Below are 22,839 nucleotides of genomic sequence, written 5' to 3' on the forward strand. Positions count from 1 at the left end.
TCATTGCCAACAAAGGCTTTTGTACAAAGTATTAAATACATTTCAGTAAGTTTGTTTAGTATATTTTCCCTGTGCCATTTCACTTTATTATATAATTTCTGGAGATCTATGGTTTGATTTCTTTGTATCTGTGGATTGTTACTGATTTCTGGTGAAAATCTCATGTCAATAGCACCTCTAGAAACATATTTACTGAGAACAATGGTGGTTTATTTCACCTGCTGTACACCTTTTGGCAAAATGAACAAAAGTGAAATAACCTTCAAGCACCGTCTATTATCATGAGTCTACAGATTCTCCATAACATAATAATCACAAACTTTACTCCAAAGTCTCAAGTTATTGTTTATGACAGCATAGTTACACAGTATCTCTCCCGAAATAACACCTTTCATTATAAACAGACTAAAATGATATACCTATACCATATTGTATACCTGTACACAAAGCACATCCAGTTGAAGAGGGAAACCTTTGACTTGCTGAACATAGATTTGTGTCTAATTGACCTCTTCAGTTTCCTCCCTCTGTGGTTATGGTGTTTGCAAACCCTGAAAATGTTAGGATCGGAACTAGATGGAATCAGTGTTCAAACCAGACAAACAGTAAGTTCCGATAAACAGTTTATTTAACTGAAACGGGGCAATCAAAGCCAACGTCAGCGGCAGGAAAACTAAGGACAGAGACAGTAGGTTAGTGACCACGTCTATCAGGAGATGGTTGTTCAGAAACGTGACGGTCACTAACCTCAGCTCAATGTCCAGACTTGCTCCGGAGTCCGATGTAAAATCCCAGCCGGCTGGCTGTTTACGCTGCGCGGCGGTGGCCGCCCTGGGTGTCCCGGACGCTGGTGCGTCGGCAGTCGTCGGATGGTCGGAGACGTGGAGGGAAACAGTAGCAGGATGATCAAAAAAGGATAATCCGGAATCGGTGTCGGGGATGCGGTCCAAGGTCAGAGCTGGTTTGTCAGAAATCCGAAGAGGTGCCAGAGGATAATCCAAAACGTGGTCGGGTCACAGGTCCAAGGTACGGTACACAATCAAGCAGACAGAATGTAAGAGGACAGGCAGGCTCAGTGGTCGATAGACGGAACTGGTCGGGATCAGGAAATCAGACAAAGTATGAACGCTGGAAAATATCGCACCTAAGGCTTGAAAATAATCTGGCAATGCTGTCTGGTTTGGAAAGTGAATATATACTGTTCTAAGCAGGTGGAACAGGTGAGCTGTAATGAAAAACAGGGCGGAGTTAAACAGGTGTGTGGCATAGGTGATCAAACCAGACCTCAGTGATGAGATCTTGACAGAAAATATACAACTAAAGATAAGGATGACACAGGCCAGGGAGGTTGCTAAAGCAGTCTGAAACATTTTCATTTCAAGGACCTACAAATTAATCAGTATTTGGCCATGGTGCCATCTGAAAATATTTTGTACCAGATACCTCCATAAAATCATATGTGTGTTAAATGTTTCAAATGTGCTGAATATAAATTTTTAGAAATTGATATTAACATTAATTATAATATATAGGGCACTCTTAATAACTAGCAACTAAATTAATTTAATTTCATGCAATAAAAATTAAACATACCATGCATAGTTGTCCACACAAACTGATTCCTTGAATTTCATCTTGTGTTTGCATTTTTGACATCTCATCCCTCTTCTTAGAAGCCTTTTCTTCTGCATCCATTTGATTATTTCTCTGTGTCTTCTTTTAGATTTAGTGCAGCCTTCAATAAGCTCTCTTAGTTCAGTGGCTAAACCAGGCATTATTTGGCCACAATATCACAATATGACTTGATTAGGGCGTTTCTATTTTCTTATCCTCCGTTCTTTCCACACACACATCACACAAACTTCCGACTCTCTGTTCCTAGCTCCCGCCAGATTACTACGTATGAAACAAGCCAATCATAATTGTATTCACGGGCTGGAGGCGGAGCCATGCGGCCTTCATCATTGTGGCTGGTTGTCAACTTGTCAATCACCTCGTATAACCACTGTGGCGTATCACCACGGCCCATCTTTTTCACTCACTCGGCAAATTGTTGATGCACAGCTCGTATTCAAATAATGAATACAAGGTCTGGTAAAACGTACAGTACCATTGTTCCCAGCAGCGATATGCAAAATACCAAAGTAAAACCAGGTGTTGTCGGGAGGAAGAGAAATAAGTCAACAGCGCAAACTAAACCTGTGGACCATGCGGTGCACATGGACAACGGTAAGCTAGATTGCATGTTAACAAAGTCCTGCTAGAAAGAGGGTTAGCCCGACTAGTCAAGTGTACAATGCTTTATGTGTGTGTGCGTGCGTGCGTGCATGTGTGTGCGTGTAAACTAACTTGTATTATTTTCGGTGAGCAACAAGGAGTGCATAACACTGAGCTATATTATACACTGGAGTGCTAATCGCCCGCTGTTAGAACGAATCGCTGTGAAGCCACCAGCCGCCATATTGGTACTCCCTATTTTCCCCCAGTAACTAGGGAATATGTGCGCTACAGCATCGAATAACGATGATTTTCAGGGGGGGCTTAAGACTTTTAAAATGTCAAATGCCATATACTTTTATGTTATGTTCTAAAACTGAGAAAGTCATGTGCTGAAATATTTTGCATTTTATTTATTTATATATATATATATATATATATATATATATATATATATGTATGTGTGTGTGTGTGTATGACAGTCTGTACAGATCCATTTCTTATATTCATTGGTGATGGATGATAGTTATACAAATACATTCAGAGATCCAGTGCAGATATCTAGAGCCAGCTGCTCATTGTTTTATTTTACCTTCGCCTGGCTTTTTTATGATGGGATCTTTTTTAATTCCTTATCTTATCATTCCAGATACTGGGGCAACTGTAGCTCCAACAGCATATTTAAAGACTAAGAAGAAGCAGCTAAAGCTTTGTGAGGCCAAGAAGAAGAAGCAGCACACACTCACAGAAAAAATCAATGACCTGACTAAGGAAAGAGACTCCCTCCGCCAACAAGTTCAAAGTAAGTAGGCCTAACACTTTCCTGAAAAAAACATGTCGTCATGCACACCTGACAATGATACGTTGGCACTTTGAAAAATATACAGTTAGCTGAGTGAAAGAAAGGCCAACATTTCATGGTGACAATACCTTCAACAGACCGAGTGTTACTACCCAAAAAATCCACATGTACAGTTAATATCTGGACAATAATATCTGTTGTATTAATTGACAGCAGACACATCTGTCCAACTGATGAGATCAAGACTTTATGAATCAGTGAAACTGAAAGTCTCACTAAATGTAAATGTTAATCATGTCTGTAAGTTGACATGTCTAATTAATAAGTGCATTTGGTAAAGTGTATTCTATTATTTTGTATGTACAGATGATGGTGGGACAATTGGCACATCTTCCTCGGCCAACCCGTCTCCTGTTGCATCTTCTTTCTCTTCATCCTCCAGTCCAACCAACTCCACATCATCTTCGTCATCCAGCTCCTCTTCATCCAGCTCCTCTTTATCCTCTTCATCCAGCTCCTCTTTATCCTCTTCATCCAGCTCCTCATCCTTATCAACTGATTCCTCAGATTCAGAGAAGAAGTTGAAGAAAAGACGCAAGAAGAAAAAGACGCACCACCACCAGAGTCTCAAGACAAAGGACAAGAGAAAGAAAAAACAGAGGAAAAAAGGGCAACATGGCAAGCAGAGAGGTAAGTGTAAGGAGAGGAAGGCAACAAGGCTGCTTCCCTATTACGTTTCAGGCATGTAGACATCCATGTCTGTCTGTCTGTTTCTCTCTTTGTCTCTCTCACACACACACACACACATATATATATATATATATATATATATATATATATATATATATATATATATACAGTCATGGAAAAAAAATGAAGAGCACGCCCTCTATGGGTGTGAACCTAAACTCCTTCATAATGCGTGATGTGCAATCGGAGCTTCTTGCCGATCAAGAGCCCATCAGAGCTGATGTGTCTAACAGCTTCTCTGTAGATAAAATATAACTTGAAGTATACTTTTCTATTTCATGCGTCTTACATCCAAAGTAATAAGAAGGTGGAGGTCGCACAAAGGGTAAAACGGGCTGGGTCCACTAAGGGTGTTTCACCGCCAACTGGGTGCAGTAGGTCTTAACAGATATAATGATAACAAAAATATCTCATACCAGTTTAATTCAAGAACTGACGTCTAACCATTTTCCTTGCTTTTCTTGATAAGTGATTTTGGCTACTAAGTTCTTACATCAATAGCTATGGCATTGTACTGCCAAAAACAGCTTTTAGGCATCAAAACCACATTTGGTTCTCGATTAAATAACCTTTTTTTTTTACAAGGGTGCTCTCTTAATTTTTTTTCATGACTGTATACGATAGGGATGGGCATTTTAGGTACTTTTCAAAGTCGACAAGTCAGGCTAATCAAAATCAATTAATCGATTAGTCCTGACGTCATTGTGATCTCATCTATAATGAAACAAATATAGTTCACCCCAAAAGGAAATTGTAAAACATGTGTGAGATCTAATTTTCTTTATATATTGGGCATGTTCCATACATTAGTTTTTTTTTTTTATCGTCTTATTTTTATCATTGTGTGGGCTCTACTGTGCTTTATTGAACAGCTGAGAAAGTGGATCGGGGAGGCTGGGATTTAACTGGGCTGTCTGTGTTCATTTGGCGACTGTGACTTGATGGGTTGAGTAGTTGTCTTGCAATCAGAAGGTTGAGGGTTGATTCCAGCTTCCCCTTGTCACATGTCGATGTGCCCCTGGACAAGGCACTTTACCCCAAGTTGCCTACCGAGCTGCGTATTGATGTATAAATGAATGATTCTATGTGTGTGTTTTGTGGTGTTGATTCACTATTTGTATGTTTGTTATACTTAACAAAATTTCTGTCTGTTTCAACACGTCATCCTGAAGAGGTCATCAAGAGATACAGAAAAGTCCTTAAGGCATATAAGAAAGGAAGAAAGTTGAATGTGGCATATCGAAGGGTCGGTGTCGACAGAAACACCATCGTCGCCAGTGCTCCCATCTGTGAGCTGGCTGTTGTGGCACCAAAGAAATACAAGGAGTTGCTGCTTGCTCATACACCACAACAACGACTGCAGGACTTTGCCAGAAAATGTCAGGAAGTGTTGATTAATGATTCAAACCTTTTGAGGGATGTTGAACATCAACAGAAAAAGGGGAAACTGCTTCCTCTGTCTAAGAAAACTTAGTGTTGTTTTACTGTGTGATGGTGCCCTAGAGCAGTTCAGTTGTGGCTCGGGTCGAGTTCATTTAGTATAGCGAGTCCAGGTTGTGGATATGTTCATATCAGTAATGCCAATGGCTTTATTTTGATTTACTTTTTTTCTCATGTCCTGCACAAAAAGTGCCCAAACTCCAAGAGTTTGTATACTGTTGTATACTGCTGTTCTGCCATGTGAGGGCTCATTATGTTTGTTTTTATACATTAAAGACAATGTTCAACAAGTTGTCTGTTTTATGTCTTTGCTAATATATAGTACACATGAAAGTCTATGGGTGGAAGAAGGTTGAGGTACAAAAATGTGACATTTTAAATATCACATAAAATTTCTGTACCTTGAACTTGTTTCTCCCAATTTATGTTCTACAAAGTTTCACTGGTATTAGTAGATGGTTCACAAACTATTAACAAGTGACTTATAAAGGTTGAATTAATGTAGTAGTTAATTATTTATTAACAAGCTTATTACAAGCTTATGAATGTTATTCAAACGTTATTCTAAAGTTGCAGCTATTCCTCCTTTACCAGCAGTTAATAAATGAGGAATAGTTGCAACTTTAGAATAACAACCCAATAACATAAATAAACTATTAACTGATACTTAACAAGGCATTAGTAAGTAATTCACTAACAGTTTATTAATGGTTTATTAACTATCTATTAGGCATAGTTGTAAATCCTTAGCAAATTACTAACAAACACTTAACAAGTGATTAATAAGTCATTAATTAACAGTTTACAATTTATGTATTAGTTAGTTATAACGGATAGTTATTATAAAGTGTTACCGATGGTGTTAAACGCTGAACTGAAGTCCAGGAACAGCATCCGCACGTGCGTGTTCTTCTCCTCCAGGTGTGCCAGGCTCAGGTGAAGAGCGGAGGAGATGGCGTCCTCAGTGGAGCGGTTCCGTCGGTAGGCAAACTGGAACGGGTCGAGTGTTGGGGGGGGGGACTGGAAACGATGTGTCCTTTCACCAGCCTTTCAAAGCACTTCATCATGATGGGAGTCAGTGCAACAGGCCGGTAGTCGTTGAAACAGGTGACTTGAGGTTTCTTTGGCACTGGAATGATGGAGGCAGACTTGAAGCATGCTGGCACTGTGGCTTGGTCCAGAGAGGTGTTAAAAATGTCTGTGAGGACACCAGCCATCTGACCAGCACCCGCCCAGGTATGTTGTCGGGGCCTGGGGCCTTCCGCGGATTGACTCTCCTCAGAGTCTTCCTCACGTCGGCAGTGTCAAGGCAGAGGACCTCCTCTTCCTGATGGGGGACAGCTTTCACTGCTGGAGTTCTGTTTAGTGCCTCAAACCTCCTAAAGAAGTTATTTAGTCCATTGAGGAAGTCAGCATCAACTTCACCCACCGGGGGTTGGGGGAATGTTGTATTCTGTTATTGCCCAGTATGCCTTTCCACATGCTCCTGGTGTTGCTTGCGTCGTGGAAAAGCTCCTGGATTTGCTGAGTGTGGTTCCGCTTCGCCAACCTGATGGCACGGTTCAAGTTTGCTCTCGCTGTCCTCAGAGCCTCCTTGTCACCAGACTTGAAGGCTGAGTTCCGCTTTTAGCGCTTGACGGACCTCCTCAGTGATCCAGGGTCGTTGGTTTGCTCGGGTGATGATGGTCTTTGTGGTGCTGACGTCATCAATGCATTTGTTGATGTAGGCTGACACAGTCATGGCGTACTCATCAACGTTGATCTTGTTCTCATAAGTTGCAGCAGCTTTGAACATGTCCCAGTCAGAGCACTCAAAACAGTCCTGGAGCGCCTTCATTGCTCCCTCAGTCCACACCCTCACCTGCCTCGCTGTAGGTTTAGGTCTGATCAGCATGGGCCTGTATGCAAGAATTAGCATAACAGAGAGATGGTCTGAGGGGCCCAGGTGGGGGCAAGGTGCTGCCTTGAATGCGCCTTTAATGTTTGTATAAACTGCATTTAGAGTGTTCTTTCCCCAAGTTGCAAAATCCACATGTTGGTAGAAATGAGGGAGAACAGTTTTCATATTTGCCTGGTTAAAATCCCCAGCAATGATGAAAACCCCCTCTGTGTGCAGATTGCAGCTCAGAGATTGTCCAATATAGAACACTCATGGCCTCGTTTTTATTTGCGCTCGGAGGAACATACACCGCTGTTATAATAACCACAGTGAACTCTCTAGGCCATGGGTGTCCTCAAACTCATTTTGGTTGAGGGGTCGCATACAGCTTAATCTGATCTCAAGAGTTCCACACGAGTTAACTCATTGCAAGATTAAATAGAACTAATAAAGGTGGACTTGTTGTTGATTTTTATATTAAGTTCATTTCACTTTTACACAATATATTATGAATAACCTCAGCGTTTTTAAGAAAAGTATGTACAATTTCAACAAAACTTTTACTCAGTTAAACATTTACTTGTGCATTATGCATAAGAACTGATCACAGTGATTATACAATGTTGAAAAACATTTATTCACATTTTTTGGAACTTAAAAATACTGTCCTACATGACAAAATACATCAAACAGATAAAAATTAAGAAATGATTTAAATTTTTCCACACCTGAAGCTTAATCTGCTCATTAAAACACAGCGCCCCTCGTGGACAATATAGGAACTGCATATTTTCAATTAAACGAAGTACATGTTTTTTTCCAATAATTGTTTTATCATTCTGTTCCTTTTATCTCCTCTTTCTTTCACCTTTTCTTTTTTCTTCTTGTTCTTCCTTTCCTCTCCTACTTTCCCATTGTAGTGTCCATATCATTTGAGATATTCCCTGCATGAATCATAATAAAACTATTCACATTCATAAATCAAGCGGAGCACTATGGCAAAAGCAGTACTGCTCCACTTGTGAGAGTAAAATCTGATGAACTCTTTTTGGCATTAAGACTATGCTGCCCTCACGATGTGTTGCTCTTACAAAGCTAGACAGCTAGCTAACACTTGGGTTGAAAATAATCCAGTCCTTGTTAGTTTTCTTGTTTTATTTTGCAACTCTTTGGCTGGTTTGTTTTCTTTTCTTACTTTTCTTGTAAAACTATAACAAAACACAAAAGTACACATCAAATACAGATACAGAAAACAACTAGACTACAGCAAACAAATAGCTCCCAATTCAATGCAATTAGCTAACAATGTAGCTTTGAATATCGATTGAGAAACGTAGACATTCCTACAAAATATTCCACAATACTAAAATGAAGATAAATAAAATGAACTTACAGACAAATAGTGTCCAAGGAACAAACGTGTCCGAAGTTGTCTGAAGGACTAACGAAAACAGCAACCGTGCAGCTGGACGAGTTCTGCTTGACTGCCCAAAATTATACATGCAAACTATGTCCACTAGGTGTCAGTAAGGTTCCATATTTTAACTTACAATTTCCCATGCAATTCTTAACAAACATAATGATGGAGTCAGCACACTCCCCGCTTGGCAAAATATTATTTTGACACCATAGTTACAGAAAACTCAATCAGTCCATCTTCAAAGGCCTTCAGAAAGCAGAACAATAACTTCTGAGACAGGTCTGTGGAAAACCTTGACATGTCCTCCTTTTGTTGTCTTCACTTCTACCTTGCGTACAATCCTATCACTGCTTGGTAAAGTTTTCACAATAATCCCAATGGGCCAATCGTTCCTGTGGGCTTGACTGTCTTTAAGTAAGACAACATCTCCCACTTTTATGTTTTTCTCTTGCCGAGTCCATTTCCTGCGCACTTGTAGAGTGGACAAATATTCCTGTTTCCATCGCTTCCAAAAAGTATCAGCAAGACATTGGACATGTTTCCATTGTTTACCTTGGAGATCACCCATCTTGAATTCACCAGAAGGAGCTGACACTGTGCTTGTCTTTTGAGTAAGCAACATGGCTGGAGTGAGGATTGTAGGCATCTCAGGATCATTGGATACCGGCACCAGAGGTCTGGCATTCATGATCGCCATGACTTCAGCCATGAGAGTGCTCAAAACCTCGTGAGTGAGATGAGTGTGTCCTGTTCGAAGTAACATAGCATCCAGAATACGTCTGGCTACTCCGATGAGTCTCTCCCATGAACCACCCATGTGTGATGAATGTGGTGGGTTAAAAATCCATGTGCATCCTTTGCTTTGGAGATAGGATTCAATCACTGCCTCTTTAGAGGTGATGTTCAGTTCTCTGCATGCACCCACAAAGTTGGTTCCCCTATCGGATCGGAGAAGTTTGGCAGGACCACGGATAGCAAAAAATCTCCTCAGAGCATTGATAAAGCTATCTGTTGACATGGATTCCACCAGCTCTATGTGCACAGCTCTGGTTGACATACAGGTGAAAAGGACTGCCCACCGTTTACTATTAGCACTTCCTCCTCTTGTGCGACGTGTACTGATGGTCCATGGTCCAAAGATATCAAGGCCCACATTTGTGAATGGGGGTTCAGGTGTAAGTCTGTCTCTAGGCAGATCTGCCATTTTCTGTTTTTGTAGATGTCCACGTAGCTTGCGACAGATAACACATTTATGGATTACAGAAGACACCAGCCGCTTGGCTCCAATAATCCAATAACCAGCAGCTCGAAGAGCTCCTTCTGTTATGTGGCGACCTTGGTGAGCCACCTCTTTATGAAAAAATCTCACAAGTAATGTGGCAATGTGGCATGTTCGAGGAATGATCAGTGGATGTTTCTCTTCATTTGGCATCTCTGCAGATGAAATACGACCTCCAACTCTCAGCAAATCATTACTGTCTTTCACAGGGTTAAGTTTCTGAAGTGGGCTTTGTTTTGGAAGTGTCGCTCCTTTCTCAAGACACTTAAACTCTTCCTTGAAAGCCTCTTGTTGGATGTCATGAATGATTAGAATTTCAGCCTTTTTAAGCTCCACCGTACTGGGTATTTTGGCAAAACGTTTCCCTGTTTCACGTTTTCCATCCTCATGATTCTTCTTAAAGGAGACGGCGACACTCATGAGTCTAGCAATAGTGTTACAGAGTCTTGTCCAATCTGAGAATCGCTCAAATCGATGTGACCCTAACTGACCTGATGAGGTGTGGGTAGTCAGAACTGTCACAATGGGTCTAATTTCAACATCCGTTTCAGGTTCCACCAGATTGAAGTTGTTGGTTTCAGGGGGCTTTTCTGCAGAATCTGATGTCAAAAAACTGGGACCTGTAAGCCAGCTGGTCTGTTGTAAGCACTCTGCTGCAGTAAACCGGGTGGCATGGTCTGCAGGGTTCTGATTTGTTGAAACATAATGCCACTGGTTTGGACAAGAAGATTGCCTTATTCTTGCCACTCTGTTGGACACATACACATAAAATCTTCTTGAAGAATTATGGATGTAGCCAAGTACAATCTTGCTGTCTGTAAAAAACGTAACTGCATCTACACTGATGTCCATTTCCTCTTGGATCGCTTCGTACAACTGGACAGCCAACACAGCAGCACAAAGTTCAAGGCGTGGAATAGTGTGAGCAGGCTTTGGAGCCAGCTTGGACTTACCCATGACAAAGCCAACATGGTATGTTCCATCAACATCAACTGCTCTCATGTAGGCCACAGCTCCTATCGCGAGTGTAGATGCATCTGAAAAAATACATAACTCTTTCCTTAGCAGTAATGTGGGTGAAATAGGAAAATAACTTCTCCTAATGTGTAGCTCCTCCAGGGCTTTCAGAGAGTTCTTCCATGCGTTCCATTCTGCTTCTTTCTCAGAAGGTAGTGGAGAATCCCACTCATCTTGATGTGATGAAAGTTCACGCAGAAGTGCTTTTCCTTGCATTATTATTGGGGCCACAAATCCCAAGGGGTCAAAGAGACTATTTACTGTAGACAGAATGCCTCTCTTGGTGAATGGTTTTGTTTCACTTGAAACCTGAAATGTGAAACTGTCAGATTCTAAATTCCAAGAAAGTCCGAGGCTGCGCTGGAGAGGGAGGGGATCTGCACCAAGCTCCAACTCCTTCAGATCACTTGCTCGGTCTTCTTTAGGTAAGGCTTCCATTACTTGATTGCTGTTTGATGCTACCTTGTGCAGTCTTATATTAGATTCTGCAAGCATCTGTCTTGTTCTTTTCAAGAGGTCCACTGCTTCATCAGGTGTGGTAACTGAAATTAGTCCATCGTCAACATAAAACTGTCTTTCCACAAACTGTCTTGCATCAGAACCATATTCATTCTCACCCTTTTCAGCAGCTCTTCTCATGCAGTATATAGCAACGGCAGGTGATGGTGTGTTTCCAAACACGTGGACCTTCATTCTGTACTCTGCAATGTTTTTGTCGAGGTTGTTGTCTTCATACCAGAGGAAACGGAGATAATCTCTATGATCCTCTCTGACAAGAAAACAGTAGAACATTTGTTGTATATCTGCTGTGACAGCTACCAGTTCTCTTCGAAACCTCAAAAGAACTCCTATCAGAGTGTTGTTCAAATCTGGCCCCTTCAGAAGTACATCATTTAAAGACACTCCTTCATATGCAGCACTTGAATCAAACACCACCCTGATCTGTCCTGGTTTTTTCGGGTGGTAGACGCCAAAAGTTGGAAGATACCAGTGTTCTTTACCTTCTTCTAAAGGCGGTGCTAGTTCGGCTTGGTCTTTATCAAGCATTTTTTGGATGAACTCCTTGAAGTGTTCTTTCATTTCTGGCTTTTTCTCCAGAGTTTTTCTGAGTGAGTCAAGACGCTTCATAGCATGTTCTCGGTTACTTGTAAGAAGCTGTCTTGGAGAGTAAAATGGTAAAGGAGCTACCCAGCTGTGATCCTCATTTTGGTAGACTTCTTTATCCATAATGTTTAGAAAAGCTTTGTCGTTTATGGACAACCCTGATTTGTTATCGTCCTTGGATCTTTCGAATACTGAGTGTTCGTGATTCTCTGAGTACATAGGTTGAATGTCTCCACGAGCAAGGGGGTGGATCTGATGTTGTTGTGAGGTGCCATAATTTTCCTTTATTTGGATACTGTTTGGACATGGACTGAGAAAGGATGTGCGCCCACTCTGCAGCACGTTTGCCTTAAAGGCACTGACCTTTGTAGATCCATGAAAACTTCCCGCACAAACATCACCCACTACAACCCAACCCAAGTCAAGTCGCTGTGCATATGGAGCATCATGAGGTCCATTTATTTGCTCTCTCACCTTATGCACTCGTAGGACATCTCTTCCTAGCAGCAGCAGGATAGGAGCATCTGGGTCCACTGCTGGAATCTTATGGGCGATTGACTTTAGATGAGAGTGATGTTGTGCTGCTTCGGGTGAAGGTATTTCGAGTCTGTCATCTGGCACCATGTCGCATTCGATTAAGGTCGGAAGTGGTATCTGAACTCTTCCATCCATAGACTTGAGAACAAAGTTATCAGCTCTTCTACCAGACGTCTCTGTAGTTCCAGAACAGGTTTTTAATGTGTATGGAGCTGTATTGGCACTAACTCCAAACAAGTCAAAAAACTCTGTCTTTGCGAGCGATTTGTTGCTTTGCTCATCAAGAACAGCATACATTTTAACTGCTTTGTCTTCTCTTCCTACAGGGTATGTTTTAACTAAACAAATCTTAGCACATGAACGTGAACCCTCTAAGTTATTGCAAACCTCTGTGCACTTTGATGTGATGGGGGTATCTTCTCCTGGCTCCCCACTGTCCTCTTTGTCAGAGCCATAGGTCTCAGTTGTAGCTGAAGGAGTATTTGGATGTAAAGCTGTTATGTGTGCCTCACTTTGACACTCAAAACATTTAATGGTTGCTTTGCAATCCTTTGCCATGTGCTGAGTCGATCCGCAACATCTGTAGCAGATATAATTATCTTTAAGATAAGCTTTGCGTTCTCCAATGGGTTTGTTCCTAAAGGTTCTGCACTTTTGGAGTGGATGTGGCTTTTTGTGAATCGGACATTCCCGAGCCGGATCTATGACCTTTTTCTTTGATGAGAAAGTACTACAAACTGCAGACTTTGAAGGAATTTCTGTTTTGTGTGTTGACACTGAAAAACTGCTGTTGAACCTGGTCTTCTTATCTGACTTTGAGAACATGTAGCTGTTTGAGGTGGTAAACACAAAGCTAGGGTCATTTCTCACCTTAGCCTGATTTCTAACAAACTGAGAGAAGAAAGAAAATGGAGGAAATGGCACTTCATAGTCCTCTTTGTACTTGGATGCTTGAGTTATCCATTTTTCTTGTAAGCTGTGAGGTAACTTTTCCACTATGGGATTTACGCCACGAGCTGTGTCTAGATAAGTAAGGCCTGGCAAGTATCCTTCTACTTTTGCACATTCTAGCTCAAGTAGAAGGTCACCAAGTTCACGTAGCTTGCCGTTGTCTTTGTTTGTTAGCTTTGGAAAGTTTTCCAATTTCTTGAACAGTGCGTTTTCTATAACCTCTGGCATTCCATAGCATTCCTCTAAACGTTGCCACACCATGCTGAGGCCTGCTGCGGGATTTAGAACATGCACAGAACGTATTCTCATTGCTTGTTGCGATGAATCTAACCCCAGCCATTTAACCATCAAGTCCAGTTCCTCTCTGGGTGACAAGTTCAAGTCCTGCGTGGCACCACGAAAAGATGCTTTCCATGACCAATAGTGTTCAGGGCGGACGTCAAATTTTAAAAGACCTGAACTGACAAGCTCACGTCTCATCAAGTACTTTGTAAGATCATGTGCTCCTTGTGGCTCTGGCACAAATCCTCTATCAGATTGATGAGGTTGCTGAGTTCTGTCCAAGTGTGTGAGTGGTTGATCCCACTTGCTTGGTTTTTCGCGTTTCAACTCAATTTTTTCCAATTTTGGATATCTGTGTCTTTGGCGTGTGGTGGATTCTGCCTCATGTTTCAAAACTGCTTCGCTAGAATCTGGACCTCGTTCCGGTGGCGAAGTGTCACGAAATAGCTTTGCATGTTGCTTGATATAGTTGCTAGTCTGTTCAATAGGACTGAGTGGTTTTTCTGGAGTGTGCAATTCTTTTAGCTTCTCCCCGCTTTCAATCTCTTCCTCTTCATAAGCCGTAGCTTCAGCCTCAGCAGCGGCAGCAACTCTCTGGCTTTGAAGAATGTGGAGACTGGCTTCAAGGTCAGCTTTCTGTTTCATCACACTCGCTTCAAGGTCAGCCTTTTGTTTAATTACACTAGCTTCCTTTTCCGCATACGCCAGTTGAGCCTGAGCAGCTTTAGCTTTGGCTCGTGCCTTAACTGCCGCCGAAGCAGTTGATACTGACGTCCTGCTTGACCGTCGTGAAGAACGAGATGATCTTTTGGATGACTGCGATGCAACATCACTTACTTGGAGAGGTGTTTTTCTCTCAGCTTGCAAATTGGCACCTGTTTCTTGCTCTGTCGATTTAGGTGGGTCCATGGTGTCCTTAGCGTAGTCCTTCGTATATCTCTTCCCAGAACGTAGACTCATGACGAGTTTGAACCCGCTGCGTAATTGTCTTTTTACTATGCTGCCCTCACGATGTGTTGCTCTTACAAAGCTAGACAGCTAGCTAACACTTGGGTTGAAAATAATCCAGTCCTTGTTAGTTTTCTTGTTTTATTTTGCAACTCTTTGGCTGGTTTGTTTTCTTTTCTTACTTTTCTTGTAAAACTATAACAAAACACAAAAGTACACATCAAATACAGATACAGAAAACAACTAGACTACAGCAAACAAATAGCTCCCAATTCAATGCAATTAGCTAACAATGTAGCTTTGAATATCGATTGAGAAACGTAGACATTCCTACAAAATATTCCACAATACTAAAATGAAGATAAATAAAATGAACTTACAGACAAATAGTGTCCAAGGAACAAACGTGTCCGAAGTTGTCTGAAGGACTAACGAAAACAGCAACCGTGCAGCTGGACGAGTTCTGCTTGACTGCCCAAAATTATACATGCAAACTATGTCCACTAGGTGTCAGTAAGGTTCCATATTTTAACTTACAATTTCCCATGCAATTCTTAACAAACATAATGATGGAGTCAGCACAAAGACAAAAATTCTTATTGCCACATTGCCAGACAGGACACTGGAAATTTTTTTTTTTTTTTTATAATGATAATGCATTTAGCCACAGGGCTGGACTAAATTGTTCGGCGGGCCGGATCCGTATGTTTGACACCCGTGCTCTAGGCAAATAAAAAGGTCAGCTAATAATCAGGGTCGCGATGTCCGGAGAGCAAAAACTTTTGATTATTTTAGCATTTTTACACCAGTTTTTATTGGCATAAACGCAGATCCCGTCCCCACGGGCCTTACCGGAAAGTTCTTTGTTTCTATTGGCGCGAAAGCTGGTAAATCCGTTCAGGCTAACGGCTTGGTCTGGGATTCTTGAGTTGAGCCATGTCTCGGTCACAATCAGAGCGCAGCATTCTCTTAACTCCCTTTTTGCAGAAAGTTCGAGTTGCAAATGATACATTTTGTTCTCCAGTGAGCGGACGTTGGATAGCCAGATGGACGGTAGCGGCGATCTGAATGGGTTAGCCTTTAGCTTGGCTGCCGCACCTCTACGACACCCTCGCTTCTTCGGCCGGCTACACTGCCTTCTCTTTGCTCTCCACCGGCGTGATCTGCACCTCGTCACCGCCGCTTTACAGGCCTCCGCGGCTGTGCTCCGCCGAATGCCGCAGTCATGTAGACAGTCGAGCGTCGCTGTAGTTAAAAGTCCAAAACCACCACATGACCATAACTCCAACAACAGCCGTTGTTGAGATTTCTAGCGGGTTTGGTGGCATATTTTGTGAAAAATGTCGAGAGTTGGTCGGAGCTGTAGCTGTACGCGGCCGCTGCCTCAAGGGGTGCCGGTGTACTTCGAGCTCTTTTCCTCACTGCAAAAAGGGAAATAAAAGCAAGTAAAACTAGAAAAAGCTGTTCCTGCGTAACAGCAAGGGTGTATGCTAATCTGCAGAATGATTGAGCAGAAGATGCAGAAAACATTGAAATCAGATTTGAAGAATTTGTAAAAATGTAAAAATTTGAAGGGATTTGAAGAATTTGAAAAAGTTTAAAGAATTGAAAGAAATAGAAGAATTTGAAGGAATTTGAAAAATGTGAAAAAGATTGAGGCATTTGACAAATTTGAAGAAATTTGAAGAATTTGAAAAATTTGAAGAAATTTGGAGAATTTGAAAAAATTTGAAGGAATTTGAAAAATTTGAAGAATTTGAAGAAATTTGAAATATTTGAAAATTTAAAAAAAATTGAAGGAATTTGAAAAAATTGAAGAATTTGACAAATTTGAAGAATTTAAGAATTTTGAAGAAATTTCGAGAATTTGAAAAAAATTGAAGGAATTTGAAAAATTTGAAGGAATTTGAAAAATTTGAAAAAATTTGAATGAATTTGAAAAATTTGAAGAATTTGAAAATTTTTAAGAAATTTGGAGAATTTGAACAAATTTGAAGGAATTTGAAAAATTTTAAAAAAATTGAAGAATTTGAAGATTAAGAACAACTAAAAAATTTCTGAAGAAAGTTTAGCAAGGCGCCTGCCTCGTGGTACCGTCAAAAATACTAACGGGAAGTAACACTGCGAATTTCAGCTTCCTACGGTCTTCACAGCACCCGCAGTGGCCGTCGAAAGGTGCCATGTTAAGTCCATGGACCTCCTAGAAGCCTCTGGCTAGCAGCGTTATCATGGAGACTCCCTCACAGCTGTAGCCCTCTATTTGTCTGTAAAGGCAGAACAACCCCGGCTAAGCAGAAGTTGGTAGGAACTTCCTCAAGCTACTTAATGTCACCAAACGTGACCAAATGTCACCAAACGTGACCAAAGTTCATACCTCTCAACTTTTGACGACAGTTGAGAGTGAGATTGTGGTTGGGGGGGGGGGGGGTGCTGTTGGTCGAATCAAGACGGTCCGACGGTCCGACGGGGGGGGGGGGTGCTGTTGGTCGATTCAAGATGGTCACTATTTTAAACGGACTTTGCTTTCATGTTACAGTTTAAAATGAAAACATGACGACTTACCGTGTAATTCGCACGCAACACGGACCGTAGAAGTGTTTACATTTGGATGAGGGAAACTTGTTTGCTCGCCGGCGGTCCTTGCAGCTGTGTTACCTCTACTACTGGACGTGCGGAAACCATTGTACCGCAAATTGGTTCCGCCATGACGCCAAGCGTCCGGACGCGTGCGTTTCAAGAGTGAGATTTTCATTGTAAGATTGAGATTTTCAAAGTAATGCGTGTGAGCGTGTGCAATTGATGAAATGCGTGTGTCACACGGTCAATGCGTGAGAGTTGAGAGCTATGCCAAAGTTCATGGGTCAGATTGGCCTCCTTTAGCAACTCAGCCTCACCACATCTGGGCCCAGAACTCAACATTTGACCAAAATGGTGTGTAGTGCCATTTCCCACAGGTGGGTGGTGCTGTGTTGGCCAATTGGGTTGTGTCTGGTTATCATGCCAGGTCCTGTTGGAAGCAAAGGCCCAATAGGAAAGCATGTGAAATCCAATATGGGACAGAAAAGTGACACATGGCTGATAATCACTTGAAAATTTTAAAATGTTAAGAGGAAGTGACTGTGCGAATTTCAGATTCCTACATTAATCACAGCCACTGCAGTGGATGTCAAAAGTTGCCATTCTATCCCAATGGAGCCTGTCCCTCTGGCCCTCAGAGTTCCGTCGTCGTCATGGAAACTCGCTGACACAGCTGCAGCGGCCAGTCTACTGAAGTACAGACACTTTGCTCAAAATATGTCCCATTGGATTATAATGGAGAACTTTGCCTCGCACAACACTTTATATCTCCTGATCCGTAAATGGTAGAGACGTAATTTTTTCAGCGTTTATTTCGTAACGGATAGGAGAACAAGACAAACTATCGTTTTTTGCTAGAAATATTTTATTTTAGGCGTAAAAAATTATGATAAAAAGGGGATTTTGATGGAATTTCAAAAATTCAATCAAATCAATGGACCCTGGTTTTAGATCAGGAGATGGAAATAATTCACTTATGTTATGATATTTTTCTAGGATGAACCCGGACACAGCACGCACACACAGAGCTAGTTCTTAGGAGTGAGTTTATTGAGTAGTGTGGAAGATGGATGATGATGGAACCCAGAGTCTTACAACAGACGGAGGTGTAGGGTGCAGAAGCTGGCCGGCAGGAGGGGTATTGAGAGACTGACCGGGAGGAACTCTGGAGCCGAAGACTTGAGACCAGGACGGAGCATCTGAGCCGAGGACTTCAGACCAGAACATCAGAGCCGAGGACTTCAGACCAGAACATCAGAGCCGAGGACTTCAGACCAGAACATCAGAGCCGAGGACTTCAGACCAGAACATCAGAGCCGAGGACTTCAGACCAGAACATCAGAGCCGAGGACTTCAGACCAGAACATCAGAGCCGAGGACTGCAGACCAGAACGGCTCACCAGGAGTCATGAACAGGAGTTGAGAACTTGAGTTGGAACAGAGCTGAGCAGAGTCTTAGGCAGTGACTTGAACAAAAACAAAGCTGAAGTAAAGTCTTCTGGCTGACTCGAACAAAAAACTAAGCTGACACAGGATTCTGGCAGAAACTGAGCAGGCGTGAACACTATGAACCTGCAATGAGAACAGAATGAGGTGAGTTTATAAAGAGGTGAACACAGGTGGCAACAGATCAGGGGTAATTGTAGCCTGACAGGTGAGACCAATCAGGCTGCGCAGGGAAGAGAGAGAGGAAGGGAGGCTCAGCATGCAGCCTGCAAGCTGCATCCTGACAATTTCTCTCACAGAATTTAGAAAATAATTATTAAATTCATTTGTCAGTAGATCTGGATCAGTCACAGCAATATTGTTAATTTTTAGCTCAATTTCTTGTTTAGCTTTTTAATCCTTCCCTGTTAATTTATTTAAACTTTGCCAGATCTTTTTGGAATTTCCATTTGCTTCAGAAATGATGTTCATGAAAAAAGTTGCTTTAACCTTTCGCATAATTTGAGTAACCTTATTTCTTAATGAGATATTTATGCCTGTCTGTGATGAGACGGGATTTCCTATATTTTTTTAGTTGCTCATCTCTGTCTCTCATCCATTTCTTACATTCTTCATTCATCCATGGTAATAGACATCTCTTTCTTTTGTTGTGGCTACCCCTTTTGATAAAATTTAACATTACTTCGTAAATTTTCTTGTGAAATAGGCAGCTGCTATTTTCAACATCTTTACTGAGTGATTTCGTTCCAATCACAACTTTGTGCCATCAGTGTTTCTCTGGAATCCTCCATCTTGGTTGTTTTTGTCAGCAAACCCTTGGGTACTGCTTGGCTGGGAAAACTTAAGCTCAGGATTGGGAAATGTTTGTTTTTTCTTTGCATGTTGCACAAACCATGCAGAAGACATTTTGTTTGTAACAACTGAACTCTTTTGTGAACCAATGTGTGGCAGTGCAGCCAGCAGCCCCCCCTTTGACATGTTCTAACTGGGTGACCTGGAGCCTCGTAAGAAAGAGTGGGCAGCTCTCATACTAGAGGTTGGTGGTAGGGAGAAATTCTGAAACATGTGGCGCACAAACAATTCTGATGTAAGAAACCGTGCATTGACAGGAATTGGACACAGCTACACATTTATCTTGGGCGACCCTATCCCCGCCCCTAAACAGGTATGTAAATCAGAATAAATACCCGGAAGGCAACCCCCATGTGTCTAAATAATCATGGCAACATAGCTGTCAGACAGTCCCAGATAAACTACGAGGGATATTTGTAGTGGATGACCGCTAACCAACAGGTTGAGTAACATCAGCGACTTATTAAATAAACCGGCTGAAAATATAAAGTTTTCCATGCTTAAATTCTGAAGTCTGTCCCCACACACACATAGTGTGTGAATCTTTAAAACTCAAGATGCACTCTTTAAAAGGAGTACATCTTTAAAACGTAAATCTTTAAAAACAAGTCAGGCACGGGAACACCCAGTTGTGATTGTTAAACTTGTTGATCCATGATGAGAAGGCTGCTTATAAGACTCAGTTTACCTGAAACTCTACAGACTAAACACGTATCAACAAAGAAGAACCCGTTCAGAGGACCTCCTCAGTTTTTCAACCCTTCATAAAGCAGCTCAGTCAACTAAAACACCCCATAAATAACATATAATGCTGCAAGCTCAGCAAAGCAACTTCTGATTATGGAAAAGTAACCGTCCAGTTTTGAGAAAGCAGAGGTTGTGCTGCGTTGCTCCAGATGTTTCTAACAATCTGACTCGGCCCTCAGACTCCCTTCCTCCAAGAACTTTCTAACACTTGATTTATGGAAACATTTGGATTTAGATTTGGGTTACGGTTCTGTAGACCCAGGCTGGTTCTGATCTAAAATCAGCTGCAAAGAAGAAAGCAGTAGAAATGTTACAATGATACTTTATCAGAGCCTCACTAGATGAAGTTATTTATTCTGGACTCGGTGAGGATTTTCTTGCACAACTATGCAGTTTGTTGAACTCAGCTGCATGTGTCTCCACACTGAAACACAGATAAAGTTTAAATTCAAGAGTCCAGATTGAAACTGGGTCTAAAATCCAACCTTCATGTTTTTCTGCTCCCTTTACTGTTTAATTTGGAAGTCATTCAATCAGATTAGAAAGCAAATAAAGCAGCGACAGGACTTCTAGGGGAGCGCATTGACCAGAAACCTTCAGTCCAGCAGAAATGATGAAGCACCTGCTGCTGCTGCTCTTGGTGGCTGTGGCCAACGCAAAAATCTTCCAGCGCTGTGATTGGGCGAGAACGCTGAAGGCCAAAAACATGGATGGTTACCGTGGCGTCAGCCTGGCCGACTGTAAGTACTAAATGATCACCTGCATGAAAATAAGACATTATTAAATATAATTAAATACCTAGATTTTTAGATGATTCTGTATATTCTGGCTTCTCATCTTTAGCCCATTGATATTTGTTCTTTTCAAGTTTTTCAGAGACTAACACCAGCAGCCATAACAGCAGCAAACTTGATCCTTAGATCCATTATCCTCAATGTTGTCTTTCCTGGTTGTCTTCAGGGGTCTGTCTGACCCAACACGAGTCAAACTTCAATACCCGAGCAACCAACCGTAACACAGACGGCTCGACTGACTACGGCATCTTCCAGATCAACAGCAAATGGTGGTGCAGCGATGGCGGCGTTTCAAGAGCCAACGGGTGTGGGATTCGCTGCAGCGGTAAGAGAAGAAGTAACTAAATCATTTCCAACCTGATGGGAAAGCTCTCTCCCCTTTAATGGAGAGAGATTTATAGTAGTTGTGATTTAACCCTAAAGACGTTTTTTAATCTTCTCACAGAACTGCAGACAGACGACGTGGAAACGGCGATCAGATGCGCCAAACGCATCGTTGATCAACAAGGCGTCAGAGCATGGTATTATATGACATATCAGTGATGTTGGGACAACTTTGACTTTCATATTTGGACTTTTATTGGTAAAATGCTTGTTTGGTTCCAGGGAGGCCTGGAAGGCTCACTGCCAGAACCGAAACCTGAGCAGCTATCTGAGAGGCTGCAACCTCTGACCCGGAGACCAGAGGCAGAACGGCTGATGAAACGTTAATCCAGCAGCTGAAATGAGAAGCAGCTGAAAACAAATAGAAACATCTCTCCTATTTTAATTTAACAATCCACTCCTAAATATTATTCTAAACAGAATATGCATGTAAAATAACCCCACACCAAATAAACTGGACTACCCTAAACTAATCATTCAAATGCCAGACTTTCTCCAACAATCAGAAATAAATGTGAAGCAAAAAAACCCATCAGACGGCTCTTAATAATGGATGACCCAATAAAAAAAATCCAATAAGAATAAAACAAAACAAAAATGTATACAAAATAACTGTGAACGCCATTCTGAAATAATTTTGTCTTGCTTTGTATTTTGACTTTTCATACAAGCATCCTGGAGAGAAGAGCAAAGAAATGTTAAAACAATAAAATTCAACGTGATCAGAGCTGTTGGTAGTATCTGTTTAAATTTACTTCTGATACGGTGGTGGGGAATCTTCCTTTAACAAGGTTACAATAAGGTTTCTATTAAATAAAACTTTTAATCCTAAAGGAATATTAAATCAGAATAAGGCATGTGGCCTAGGAAGATGTGCTTATTCTTCTGTTGCTTTATCTACAGGGGCGGTGGTTGCCATCTGTGTGCAAACACATCTGGAAACGGCGAAAAATAAATAATTTGATCAATGTGTCTCTTTTTATTACCAAAATAAATTAAATTTTAATAATCTGGAAACAGTTGCAATACGTGAGAATCTTGGTAAGACCATAAGATTATTTTGCATCAACAACACAGTTATGTTAGCTAATGTTATAATAAAATTTTATTTTTGAAAGTTAATTTTATTCCTGAATTTCCCTCAGGCTTGAGCTCCATTAACAGATTTTAATAGAGATTGTCAGGGTTCAGTTTTTGGCCTGCCTGATTTTTGACATTTTCTGGCACCTTCCTCCTTCCATATGCTCAAGTCTCCACTCCGGATCTCTGCCACCTGCCACCTCTAATTAAGGGAAGCTCAGTCCACCTATCAACTAGCTACTCAAACCCTCCTCAGCCAGCTCTTCCCCGCTGGATCGTCGTCATTCGTATCTCATCCTTACCCCCGCCTCACACCTGCTTGCCATTGCTCCC

At 41.5% G+C, this 22,839-nt stretch overlaps 3 protein-coding genes across 3 annotated transcripts; 2 read left to right on the top strand and 1 right to left on the bottom strand.

Annotated features, from left to right (window-relative positions):
• The first annotated feature begins 2,694 nt into the window (after positions 1-2,694).
• On the top strand, positions 2,695-5,436 carry LOC118563842 (coiled-coil domain-containing protein 106-like). Its single transcript, XM_036139765.1, has 3 exons — positions 2,695-3,019; positions 3,386-3,709; positions 4,942-5,436. Exons 1-3 carry the CDS (start codon positions 2,737-2,739, stop codon positions 5,241-5,243), a joined length of 909 nt encoding a protein of 302 aa, XP_035995658.1. The 5' UTR covers positions 2,695-2,736; the 3' UTR covers positions 5,244-5,436.
• A 3,123-nt stretch (positions 5,437-8,559) lies between these two features.
• Positions 8,560-10,844, bottom strand: LOC118563843. The gene has a single exon (XM_036139766.1). It carries the CDS (start codon positions 10,787-10,789, stop codon positions 8,747-8,749), a length of 2,043 nt encoding a protein of 680 aa, XP_035995659.1. The 5' UTR covers positions 10,790-10,844; the 3' UTR covers positions 8,560-8,746.
• A 9,815-nt stretch (positions 10,845-20,659) lies between these two features.
• On the top strand, positions 20,660-22,153 carry LOC105925679 (lysozyme C-like). Its single transcript, XM_036139923.1, has 4 exons — positions 20,660-20,988; positions 21,209-21,367; positions 21,488-21,563; positions 21,649-22,153. The coding sequence occupies exons 1-4, from the start codon at positions 20,859-20,861 to the stop codon at positions 21,713-21,715; spliced, it is 432 nt and encodes a 143-aa protein (XP_035995816.1). The 5' UTR covers positions 20,660-20,858; the 3' UTR covers positions 21,716-22,153.
• Positions 22,154-22,839: the final 686 nt, after the last annotated feature.

The sequence above is a fragment of the Fundulus heteroclitus genome, chromosome 8 (genome assembly GCF_011125445.2).
Source record: "Fundulus heteroclitus isolate FHET01 chromosome 8, MU-UCD_Fhet_4.1, whole genome shotgun sequence".
NCBI lineage: Eukaryota > Metazoa > Chordata > Actinopteri > Cyprinodontiformes > Fundulidae > Fundulus > Fundulus heteroclitus.